This window comes from Ahaetulla prasina, chromosome 1 (genome assembly GCF_028640845.1).
Source record: "Ahaetulla prasina isolate Xishuangbanna chromosome 1, ASM2864084v1, whole genome shotgun sequence".
Taxonomy (NCBI): Eukaryota; Metazoa; Chordata; class Lepidosauria; order Squamata; family Colubridae; genus Ahaetulla; species Ahaetulla prasina.
Genome location: NC_080539.1, coordinates 258,169,283 through 258,182,165, shown reverse-complemented (window position 1 = coordinate 258,182,165; position 12,883 = coordinate 258,169,283). Strand labels below are relative to the sequence as shown.

Sequence of the window (12,883 nt, the reverse complement as noted above, 5' to 3'; positions counted from 1 at the left end):
AGGACTGGACTAGATTTTAAATTCGAATTGGTTTTAATGGGGATTTTATTATTTTTATTATCATCATTTTAATTATTCGGCCAATTATAATAAGTTTTTTAATGGATGTTTTTATCTGTATTTATCTGTATATTTTTATCTGGTTGTTAACCGCCCTGAGTCCCTAGAGAGATAGGGCGGTATAAAAATATGAAAAATAAATAAATAAATAAATAAATATCAAAGAAAAGAGTATGTCCAAATCATCTGAGAGCAGAACAAGAAGCAGTGGTTGGAAGCTCATTAAAGAGAGATCAATCTGGAACAAAAGGGAAATTTCCTGGCAGAAAAAAACAGTTAATCAATGGAACAGCTTGCCTCCCTGACTTGTTGTACTTCAGCCTTGGAGGTCTTCAAGAACAGATTGGGCAGGATACAATAATCTGCCTTGGGCAGAAGACCCCGAAAATCCCTTCCAGCCTTATGATTCTACAAAGGCTGCATGTTTTGTTTAAATGATTCTAATGCATTTCTCCTTTTATATTTATCCTTGATATTGAAGGAGTTCCCCATTTTACAGAGAGTTGTTTGTTATGATTAGGAGCTTTAGAACTGATGTCGTGCTCACATGCTGGCTTGGCTCTTCTCCCTGGATAATCATAGTCATAATCATAATCAAGCATAGCTGTTATATAGTAGTTTGAAACTTGTCATGGATCTGCCTCCAGATGCCCTGCTGGCATGAGTTTGGAGGGTGAGATTGAGTCGGCAGAGGAAAGCAGGGAGCCGGGTGTTTGGGGATTGCGGCTCAAAAAGTGCTAGTTTGGTGGAACGGCCTCAATTGGGTCGATTGGGCAAGCAACAGGCTGAGGCTAAGTGAGGCAAGGCACAGCTGCAGCAAGTTGGCCAGGCTTGTCCCCTGGCCAGTCTCCAAGTGAGGACTGGGAGCAGCTAGCAATGAAGTTAGCAATGTTAGCAGTTAGCAATGAAGAGGAGTTGGAGTCCACACTTCCTCCCGATCTAAGGACAAGTAGAGCAGAGTGGAGACAGGCACAATGCTGGTCAGCTAGACTACTTACAAGAAGGCAAAGTCACCTCTCATAAAGGGCTGCACCAGTATTGCCTTTTAATCTTGCTCTGAGGATTTGAGCAGTGCTGGAGCAACCTACCCAGTTCTGTGCCTTGTGTGCTTGTGCCATATATCCTGACTCGTTCAACTTGTAAACTGTTTTCCTGGACTTCATGTGTGCCCATTGGACTCAGTTACCCAGCGCTTTTTCCTGTGCTGAGCTCCAGATCTGAATCTGTGCAATGAGGGTGCTTTCTGAGGACCTGTTTGTAGGGGTAGACTAAATACCTATAGATTCTTGATGTGTGTGTGTGGGGGGGGAGGAGCTGGACAGCACAAAACCTGGGAAGATCAATAATTTCTCTATTTGAAACATAAAGGCAAAACCAGAATAAAAAGCTAAACAAAAAAAAAGGTGGGAAAACTCATAGTGAATAAAAAATATAATATCAGTAAATAAAGGATTTACAATAATAATAATATTTAAAAAGAGTTATTCCATTCTTTCCTTCATTAAATGTATATAGTTAGATTTATATTGTCTTAAGAAAATTCACCATAAAACTCAAAATATTAGTACTGATACTTATCTTGTAATAGAAAACTTACGTCTTAAAGTGAGGAGACAAGACCACGAAGGATTTGAGAAACAAGAATTAATTTATTATTTGCGCAAATAGGACACAGACCCCCACTCATGTGGAAAACAAAGGTCTGAGCGTCGAGCAAGGCTTAAGCATAATATTTTATAGTTTTGGTTACAGATATTGTCATAAGCAAAAAGAAGTTATCCTAATTGGTTAAAACAGACAAAAACCCATATATGGACTACTCTTATCATACACCTTCCAGATACATATGTTGATACATACGTTACTCTCGATGCCCCCTCCTTTACCATATATAGTTACTGGAACAGGTTACAAAGAACAGTTTGTAGAAATATTTCTGCACTTTCCTGAAAGCTTGCAACACCACATCCCTGCCCAATGGTATATTTCTGCTTTTTAAGTGACACATTGACTTCTATACAAGTTGGTAATATCTAATCTTGTGGTTATCTATATTGGAGTTTCTCTTTCAATCTAATTAATGTTTGTCATTGTTCCAAAAGTAAAAGTAGTTCTATTATCAGCAAACATCCATATTCTCTTCAGTTCCTTGAAGAACTGAATGTTTATGTCTGTTTCTTTTCCAAGAAATAATTGTAACTTTTGGGATTCATACCTCCAGGCTTAATGGAAAGGCCATGACCGGTTTCTGCAGCTGGAATCTTACAGAAGTATTCTGGAGAGACCAGAGATTAAAAGAGTTAAAGTTGTATCTCTATAATACAGATAACACAACAGTGAAGAGCCTGTGTGAGGGGCTTCAACACCCAGACTGTAAAGTAGAAAAACTATGGTAAGTGATCCAGGGAGAGGCAGTTCAGTTGCCATATATAACCATATTCTCTTCAGTTCCTACGACAATGTAGCCCATGCTTGTTTCTTAAGAAATAATTTTAATCATTTTGAATCTTTTTTATAGGCTTAGTGGAGAGTTTGTTACTAAATCCTGCAGCAGGCATGTTGCAGACTTATTCAGGAGAAGCCAGACAATAAAAAAGTTATGGTTGGTGTTAACGTATCCAAATCAGCCAACATTCAAAATGATATGTGAGGGGCTTCAAGATCGAGACTGTAAAGTAGAAGAGCTCTGGTGAGCAATTATGTTTCTTTTTTAGTTTGATGTACATAATTTTCTCTTGAATTCTGGAAAAGTATTTAAGGAAAGGCAGTTAGTTCTGATGTATAACCACATTAACTTTACTTCCTTGTGCTTTCTGAGATAGAATTCTATCCAGATCATAGTCAAAAGGGCATTAAGATGCCCTCCTAAACTTACTAGGAGATTTAAGAGCTGTGTCTCTTCTTGCTGCAGAGATACTTGCTGTTAAGTGCTGAGAATCTGCCTGAAGGGCTACTTTTTTTTGAGATCTGTTCCTGGAGAAATAAACTCAGTGATTTATAAATCTTCTGCCAGGTTTGCCATCATAATCATTTCAGCCTACTTTGCTACACTGGCATTCTGCCAGATATGCAGAGAGGAGAGAGAATGGGAATGCAGGAAAGGGGATTGACAGCATGACAGGAACCAGAGGTGCCATTCCGAAACAAACTGGTGGAACAGACTGGAAGATCCAAGTGTGAAAATGGAATGTGGATGTCTACCAATGAGGCACCAAACCATAAGAATGTTATACAAACACGTAATTTAAATACTAGGGAAGTTTTATGAATAGTCAAGGGGGAGGGTTCTGGAGAAAGGGAAAAATCAGGATTTATGCAGAAATAGTCAGCTTCAGCTTTGCTTATGCTGTAACCATTTGGCTTTAGTAAAAAGTATACTCTTTGCTACAAATGGAATCAAGGGTCTTTCTTTTTTAAGCATCCAAGCTAGGACAAGCCTGACATCTTCATTAATTTGTAGATATGACAGTAATTACTCTAATAAAAAAATCTATAGCTAGACTTTACAGAGGTATAGATCTGTAACCTTTGTTCATTCTTTCTTCATTATTTGAGTGGATAACATCACCTTGTTAACACTTCCTGGACTTTCTCTTCAATTGTTTACTAGCTTCCTTTAATACAGTAAAGATCTGTAGAAGAGCTGTCATGGTGCAGTGGTTAGAATGCAATACTGCAGGCTACTTTTGCTGATAGTTGGCTGCCTGCAATTTGGCAGTTTGAATCTCACCAAGCTCAAGGTTGACTCAGCCTTCCATCCTTCAAAGATTGGTAAGATGAGGACCCAGATTGTTGGCGGCAATAGGCTGACTTTGTAAACTGCTTAGAGAGGGCTGTAAAGCACTGCGAAGCGGAATGTAAGTTGTAAGTGCTATTGCTATTACTTTGGGAATCAGCTTTAATATTAATATTGGCTTGTGAGATAGTTGCTAATCTACATTGAAAATTTTAATTTCCGTCTTACTTTCAAGAGAGATTTGCTATGTAGTGTATATTACTTTGATTATTATTGGCACTGAATAATTTGGACTTACCAGACTACTAGGAAAGCAGTGGCAAAATCAGCATTCCTCTCCGGACAAGAAGGGAGCTTAAGATTGCCCCCAAGCACTCTAGTCTCCTCATGAAGAGACTATAAGATAAAGGTCTCTGGTGAGCTTCAAGATCTGGGTGCTAAGCAATTGCTACCATTGTCCAAGGACACAGGGTTCACAAACTTAATCACTTCTGGAAATTGCTTGTTATCTGCTTTGTATTAGAATAGAATTTTTATAGAATAGAATAGAATTTTATTGGCCAAGTGTGATTGGACACACAAGGAATTTGTCTTGGTGCATATGCTCTCAGTGTACATAAAAGAAAAGATACGTTCATCAAGGTACAACATTTACAACACAATTGATGATCAATATATCAATATAAATCATAAGGATTGCCAGCAACAAGTTATAGTCATACAGTCATAAGTGGAAAGAGATTGGTGATGGGAACTATGAAACGATTAATAGTAGTGCAGATTCAGTAAATAGTCTGACAGTGTTGAGGGAATTATTTGTTTAGCAGAGTGATGGCCTTCGGGGAAAAACTGTTCTTGTGTCTAGTTGTTCTGGTGTGCAGTGCTCTATAGCGTCGTTTTGAGGGTAGGAGTTGAAACAGTTTATGTCCAGGATGCGAGGATCTGCAAATATTTTCACGGCCTCTTCTTGATTCGTGCAGTATACAGGTCCTCAATGGAAGGCAAGTTGGTAGCAATTATTTTTTCTGCAGTTCTAATTATCCTCTGAAGTCTGTGTTTTTCTTGTTGGGTTGCAGAACCGAACCAGACAGTTATAGAGGTGCAAATGACAGACTCAATAATTCCTCTGTAGAATTGGATCAGCAGCTCCTTGGGCAGTTTGAGCTTACTGAGTTGGCGCAGAAAGAACATTCTTTGTTGTCCTTTTTTAATGATGTTTTTGATGTTAGCTGTCCATTTGAGATCTTGCGATATGATAGAACCCAGAAATTTGAAGGTCTCTACTGTTGATACTGTGTTGTCAAGTATTGTGAGAGGTGGAAGTATGGAAGGGTTTTTCCTAAAGTCTACCACCATTTCTACGGTTTTGAGTGTGTTCAGTTCCAGATTGTTTTGGTTGCACCACAAGGCTAGTCGTTCAACCTCTCGTCTATATGCGGATTCGTAATTGTCTCGAATGAGACCAATCAGAATAGTAAATTTCATTATACTAAGTGACTGTTCTTCAATCCTAATCAAAATAAGTTTTACGTAAATGTAAGTAATAAAAAAAATCTTATTTCTCAATTTTGAATAAACAGCAAAAAGGTAATGACAATATTGACTTTGGAAAGTTATATACAGAGTAAGGGTCAAGATGGATCTGAAATAAATATTTGAATTAATTATTAAGATGGGAGAGGCAGTTCCATTATCAGCAAATAATTATATTCTCCATATTCTCTTCAGTTCCTTCAAGACTATTATTTATGTTTATTTTCCAAGAAATAATAGTAATTTTGGGGGATTCATACATGCAGGCTTTTTGGAAAATGCTTGAATGAATCTTGCAGCTGGCATCTTGCAGAAGTACTCAGGAAAAACCAGAGATTGACAAAGTTATGGTTGTGGGTCCAATCTTCAGATTACAGAATGGTGGAGATCCTGTGTGCGGCGCTTCAACACCCACACTGTAAAATGAAAAAATTATGGTAAGTGATCATTGTTTCTTTTTTAGTTTGATATGATTTCTCTTGACTGTTTCTCTTCTGAAAATATATCCAGGGACAGGCAGATCAGTTGCCCTATATACTGTAACCATCGTCTCTTCAGTTCCTGTAATACTAAACACAGTAAGGAACAAACAATGGAGGAAAAAGCAAAGGGACTAGAGACAAGTCTAGCCACTGAAACTTAAAAAACAAAATGAGGAACTCCAATTAAAGGAAAAATATTGCAACCAAATTGAACACCATAAGGAACAATTAACTAATAAAAAAACGAACCTTTAAAGATAGACCAATGGCAACATATCACTCAACAAAGGAAACAAATCAAATCTAATCCAGCCTCACTGGAACTAAACAATTCCATCCCCTCCTCTTAGAAGAACATGTGCAGACACCTGGAGAAGGAACCTCATCAAAGCAATTGCAGAAAAAAAAGTAGACCAGCTTCCTTAAGGGGAAAAAATAGTTGTGTCTTTACAATTTATATTGTTTTATTTGCTTCCTAGTATGATTTGATTGCTTATTAATAACCTATGACTATCACTAAGTGTTGTATCTTATGATTCTTGATGAATGTATTCTATTTTATTTTTCTTTATGTATACTGAGAACATATGCACCAAAGACAAATTCCTTGTGTGTCCAATCACACTTGGCCAATAAAGAATTCTAGTCTAGTCTAATAAGCAACTCACTGCTCAGGGCAACTGAACTAGCACTTTGTAGATCAGACAGTCTATCTAAAGTAGTTTGCTGTACCTCAGAAGCAAAAATCAAAGATGTGACAGAGGGGCTTACTAAAATAATTAAGTCTAGAGATTATTATTCTTTTCTCCTCATTCATGTGGGGATGAATGATATGACAAAGAGCCTAAAAACCATATCAAGAAACTATGAGCTGGTAAATAGGAAACCCATAGAGATGACCCATAGAGGTGGTGTTTTCTTCTGTACTCCCAATGAAAAGCGAACATCCAATCAGAGAATGCAGAACATTTTTTTAATTTCAATTTATTGTTTTATCATACAGAACAGTAAAACAAACAAAATGAAACAAAATGAAACTACATTCAACCCTAACAACAACAAAAAGAAAAAATAGTGTACAAAAAAGAAAGAAAATGTGGTTAATTAAATTTAACCTATAAAATGTAGGATCCACCCTGGTTGAGTGCTGGAAGAAAAGAAAAAGCAATAAATTCTCCTCTCCTTTTACAAACGTTTGTGTGTGTGTGTGTTGTATAAAGAATAAAAAGCAGTCAACAGGTTGAGCTAAACATTACACTAATCCTCAAATCTCCCTGTTAGCCAACTGTTATTTTTGTTTATATTTAGCATATATATTTATTTATATTTAGCATATAGCAAGACCACAAATGATTTCAGCTGTCTAGTCCATTATCTCTAATCAAAGCAGTTAATTTTGCCATCTCTGCTAATTCGGTCATTTTCAAAATCCATTCTTCAGCAGTCCGCATCTTTTCTTCTTTCCAGTGTTTGGCAAGTACAATCCTTGCAGTCGTCACCATGTGAAGGAATAGCATTCCAAATTGTTTTTCAATTGACTTATCCATTGTACCAAAAAGAAAAGCTTTGGATTTCATTAATATTTATTTATTTATTTGAATTTATATCCCGTCCTTCTCCGAAGACTCAGGGCGGCTTACACTATGTTAAGCAATAGTCTTCATCCATTTGTATATTATATACAAAGTCAACTTTTATTGCCCCCAACAATCTGGGTCCTCATTTTACCTACCTTATAAAGGATGGAAGGCTGAGTCAACCTTGGGCCTGGTGGGTCTTGAACCTGCAGTAATTGCAAGCAGCTGCTTTTAATAACAGACAGACTTAGTCTGCTGAGCCACCAGAGGCCCTTATTTATTTGTATCTTAAATATATTTTTCATTGTCATTGTTATGTTTAGCCAGTGAGTTTTCACATATTTGCAAGACCATCACATGATAAAATGAACCTGGATTTTAACTACATTTCCAGCACTTATTTGAATCCCTTTCTACATTTTTGCCAGTCTATGAGGGGTTAAGGATAACCATACAGTCTTTAACATATTCATCTTCTAGATCATCTTGAGTAGCATTTTATATACTTTAGAACTCAAGTGTTCTAAATTAACATAAACATAAATTAATGTCCAATTCTTACTTAGCTCCTATGAAAGCAAAACTTTTTTATCAAGTTTAAATCTTTCAAAAATTTATAATAATTAAACCAATCACAAGCAAATCCTTCACTTATTGTTGTTCTATTATGTTTATCTTAAATCTCTCGTTTTCAAATATCAATAAATCTCGATATGTCATTCATTTACATTCCGAAATCATCTCTGCTTTATGTAGTGCTTTATGAAGTGATAGCAAAAGTGGCACTTTATCAGCTAATCTTCTTTTATTCTTCCACCACACACGTACAATCAATTGCCTAATAACCTGAATCTGAAAGCCAAGATTAACTTTTACTTTGTCATACCACAGATAGGCAAGCCACCCAAATCTCAAATCAAAACCTTCAAGGTCTAACAGCCTTGAATTTTTTAAACTTATCCAATCTTTTAGCCATACCAGATGACAAGCATCATAATATAATCTAAGATCTGGCATACCCAGACCTCCTCTATCTTTAGAATTTTGTAGCAGTTTATATTTAATTCTTGGTTTTTTTTATTTTGCCCAGTAAACTTAGATATATCTTTTTGCGCTGTTTCAAAGTAGAGTCTCTAATCAATATTGGTATAGTCTGAAATAGAATAACATTCTAGATAGTGCATTCATTTTAATTACTGAAATGGTTCCCATTAATGACAAATATAATTTTTGCTATTTATTTAAATCCAATTTTATCTCCTTCCACATTTTAGCATAATTATTTTTGTAAAGCCTAGAATTTTCCTCAGTAAGAGTCACCACCAAGCACTGTACTTTTTCACAACTTTAAAACCAGTGTTAAATTTCAATTTATTCTGATCTTCCACCTTTATGTTCTTAGTCAGTATTGTCGTCTTTGATTTATTTATTCTTATATCTGCTATTTCTCCAAACATTTTAATCTTCCTCATAACATGTTCAATGTTCTCTAGAGGGTTCTCCACAATCAATACCAAGTCATCAGCAAATGCATTTAATTTGTAATTATGTACTTTAATTTGTAGTCCTTTTGCTCTGTTAGCCTGTTTAATATCTCTATTCAACAGTTCCAACACTACAACAATAAATAAAGGGGACAATAGATACACCCCTGTCTTGTTCCCTTCTGGATTGCAACTGGTTTTGTAAAGTTTCCATTCACCATGATTCAAGCTTTCTGGAGTGTATAGATGGCCTTCAGACCCTCTATAAAGCCCAATCCAAAATCTATCTTTTCCATTGCTTTAAAAATAAAGGCCCAGTTCAAATTGTCAAAAGCTTTTTCTGGATTCAAAAAGATTAATGCAACCTGTTTGTCGTTACATTGTTGTAACCATAAAAGTACCTTGTTCAACCATAAAGATAAAGATAACCCCTTCCAGCTCATCCATGCGAAAGGGAATATTATTTTGTTTCAGAAGATCTGTCAGGAAAAAAATATTCTTTGTGTTTCCTTAATATTGTAATTGGAATTTCTCTGAATATTTGCACCTATTTTCCAAAAATGTTGAATCTCTGATGGTAATGTTTCTGAATTACTTGCTCTTCAATAGATTTTCTTATAAATTGGATCTGCATATGCTGAATTTATTCTGTAAATCTTATCAATTCCTTTAGAGAAGTCTACTTTCTCATCATTAAACCATTTAATCATTTCTGTTACATCACTTAAGTTATGAATTTGTTCAGGCATTCCCATGAGAGGCAGAAAAAACTTCCTTCTGTTTCAGATCCAGTAACAATAAATGTTGATTAAGAAGATCTAACCTTATTCATCTCTTTTATTGGGTTGTACGTATAGTATATATTCTTTTGTAGATAAAACCACTATTTATTACAAACCTCTGTTTGCTGTTATTGCTCCTGGGTTGTCTCTTGTAGTAAAACTGTGCACTCTGAAACAGCCAGTTGCTGGCAGCAGAAAAGCAGGCAAGAATACACTGACTAGGGTGGCATGACAGTAATCTTCCAATATTTGAGAGGCAGTCAAAGAGAAATGGGCATCAATCTATTCTCCAAAGCACTTCAAGGAAGGACAAAAAGTAACAGGTAGAGGGTTATTAAAGAGAGATTCAAACTAGAACTAAGAAGAAATTTCCTGACAGTGAGAACAATTAATAAGTGAAAATGCTTGCCTCCAGAAATTGTGGGTGCTCCATCAATGGAGGTTTTTAAAGAGATTGGACAGTCATTTGTACAGAATGGCATAGGATCTCTGCTGAGAGTTAGTCGAAGTAGAAGACTTCCAAGTGTCCTTCCAATTCTGTTACTCTGTATTGTGTAAATTAAATAATTTTATTTGTGTGTGTGTGTGTGTGTGTGTGCTCTTTTCTGCAGTATTCATGAAGGATTTCTGTCCACGTCATCCAGCAGTGATTTCTTAGGAGTACTTAAGAGATTAACAGAATTACAGTTATTTCTCTACAGTCTAGATGAAGAAGTAGAGGAAATACTGTGTGAAGGACTCCAACATCCAGACTGTAAAATAGAAAAACTAAGGTGAGTGATCACTGTTTCTTTGTTCATTTGATGTACTTTCTCTTGACTGTTTGTGCTCTGGAAATATATCCAGGGAGAGGCATCATTTGCCATATATACCCATACTCTGCAATTCATATAAGAATACAGTCCACGCTTGGTTTTGAAGGAATAATCGTAATATTTTGTACTTTTTGCTACAGGCTTGAGGGAGAGTTCTTGAAAGAATCCTTCTGTGCATCTTTTGCCAAAATACTCAAGGAAGAAACAAGATTGACAGAGTTGGATTTATTATCCCAAAACACAAATAACAGAGCAGTGCAAATGTTATGTGACGGGCTTAAACATCCAAACTGTAATATAATAAAAGTAGGGTGAGTGATCAGTGTTTCCTTTTCAGTTTGATATATGTTACTTTCTCTTGTGTTTTTGTCTTTCAGAAATATAGCCAGGGAGTGAAGACATTTGCCATATATAATCCCATTCTCTTCAATTTCTACGAAACACAATCCATGCTTGCTTTTCAAGAAATAATTGTAGTATTTTGCACTTTTCCTTACAGACTTGGTGGAACGTTTCTGACTGATTATTTCAGCAGTTATCTTTCAGATGTATTCAGGAAACATCGGACATTGAAAGAGTTAGAGTTGTTTCCCATCAACAATATTAATGAAGTAATGGAAGTGCTTTGTAAAGGTCTCAAACATCGAGACTGTAAATTAAAAGTACTACGGTGAGTAAGCAGTGTTTTTTAATTTGATTTATGTTATTTCTCTTAAATGATTCTGTTCTGGAAATATATCCACAGGGAAGCAATTTTAATATACTATATACCGTATATACTCGAGTATAAGCCGAGTTTTTCAGCACGTTTTTTGTGCTGAAAAACGTCCCCTCGGCTTATACTCGAGTTCACGCTCGACCCCCGCACAGGAGGGGGTACCGAACGGACTCCCATGGGAGGGACGGGGAGCGGGCCCGCCGAGGTCTCGCGGGATTTGTCGCCCCCAGGCCGGCCCCCATTCCCGTGTCTGGTGGGCGGACGGCGCAAACTTGGCGGGCTGTGCATTGGCGCGGGGAAGCCCTGGTGGTGCAGTGAGAGGGCTGGGCAGGGGAGCCGCCAGCCTTCTCGGCTGAGGGGGGGGGGGGTTCCCCGCCCGCGCGAGCCCGCCGCCGCGAGAGCCACCCCAAAGGCCAGAAGAAAAGGTCATTCCATCGGAGTAATGGAGCGAAGGCTCCTTCCTCTCCCGCCTTACCCATGCTGTGCGAGCCCGGCTGGGCTGCAACCCCGCCGCCGCCGCTCCTTCCTCAGCCTCCCGGGGCTCGCGCTCTAGCAGCCGCCAAGCTCAGGCCGGACTCGGCAGCTCCCCATCAGCACTCGCACGGCGCGATTCGGGCAGGAGGAGTCGCCCGCCGCCACCGCCACGGAGCGAGCCCGACTCCTCCTGCCCGAATCGCGCCGTGCGAGTGCTGATGGGGAGCTGCCGAGTCCGCCTGAGCTTGGCGGCTGCTAGAGCGCGAGCCCGGAGGCTGAGGAAGGAGCGGCGGCGGGGTTGCAGCCCAGCCGGGCTCGCACAGCATGGGTAAGGCAGCTCATCAGCACTCGCCGCGGCGCGATTCGGGCAGGAGGTCGGGCTCGCTCTGTGGCGGTGCCGCCGCCGCCGCCGCCGCCGCCGCCACCGCCACGGAGCGAGCCCGACTCCTCCTGCCCGAATCGCGCGTGCGAGTGCTGATGGGGAGCTGCCGAGTCCGCCTGAGCTTGGCGGCTGCTAGGCGCGAGCCCGGGAGGCTGAGGAAGGAGCGGCGGCGGGGTTGCAGCCCAGCCGGGCTCGCACAGCATGGGTAAGGCAGCTCCCCATCAGCACTCGCACGGCGCGATTCGGCAGGAGGAGTCGGGCTCGCTCTGTGGCGGTGGCGCCGCCGCCGCCGCCGCGCCGCCGCCACCGCCACGGAGCGAGCCCGACCTCCTGCCCGAATCGCGCCGTGCGAGTGCTGATGGGGAGCTGCCGAGTCCGGCCTGAGCTTGGCGGCTGCTAGGCGCGAGCCCGGAGGCTGAGGAAGGAGCGGCGGCGGGGTTGCAGCCCAGCCGGGCTCGCACAGCATGGGTAAGGCGGGAGAGGAAGGAGCCTTCGCCCATTACTCGATGGAATGACCTTTTCTTCTGGCCTTTGGGGTGGCTCTCGCGGGCGAAGTGCGGTCGGGAAACCCTCCTCCTCAGCCGAGAAGGACTGCACCGCCAGGGCTTCCCAGCGCCAATGCATAGCCTGGCGGGAGTTACTGCAGCTCACCGGCTCCGCCCCAACTGGTGGTGTTGGGGCAGCCGCTGCTTTCTAGCAAAAGGTCGCCGCCCAAAACTCCTCGCCTTCTTCTGGGAAGGGCTGGATGGCTAGCCGGAAGGGTTGAATAAGCAAGCCAACCTCCTCCCTCCCTCCCTCCTCTCCCAAGCGAAAGAGCGTTTTCCCGTTGGAAGAGAGAGA

At 40.1% G+C, this 12,883-nt stretch overlaps 1 protein-coding gene across 7 annotated transcripts in view; it reads left to right on the top strand.

The window, feature by feature from the left end:
• The window catches only part of LOC131184568 (NACHT, LRR and PYD domains-containing protein 3-like), a 54,278-nt gene that overhangs the window by 28,564 nt on the left and 12,831 nt on the right, over positions 1–12,883 (top strand). For 5 of the 7 annotated variants that reach the window (XM_058156036.1, XM_058156055.1, XM_058156025.1 and 2 more), the window contains 6 exons: positions 2,282–2,452; positions 2,579–2,749; positions 5,596–5,766; positions 10,266–10,427; positions 10,610–10,780; positions 10,969–11,139. In XM_058156036.1, coding sequence (XP_058012019.1) covers positions 2,282–2,452; positions 2,579–2,749; positions 5,596–5,766; positions 10,266–10,427; positions 10,610–10,780; positions 10,969–11,139 — 1,017 coding nt within the window. The remainder of the gene's footprint in view (positions 1–2,281; positions 2,453–2,578; positions 2,750–5,595; positions 5,767–10,265; positions 10,428–10,609; positions 10,781–10,968; positions 11,140–12,883) is intronic. The other 2 variants (XM_058156046.1, XM_058156064.1) reach the window with 2 other exon arrangements.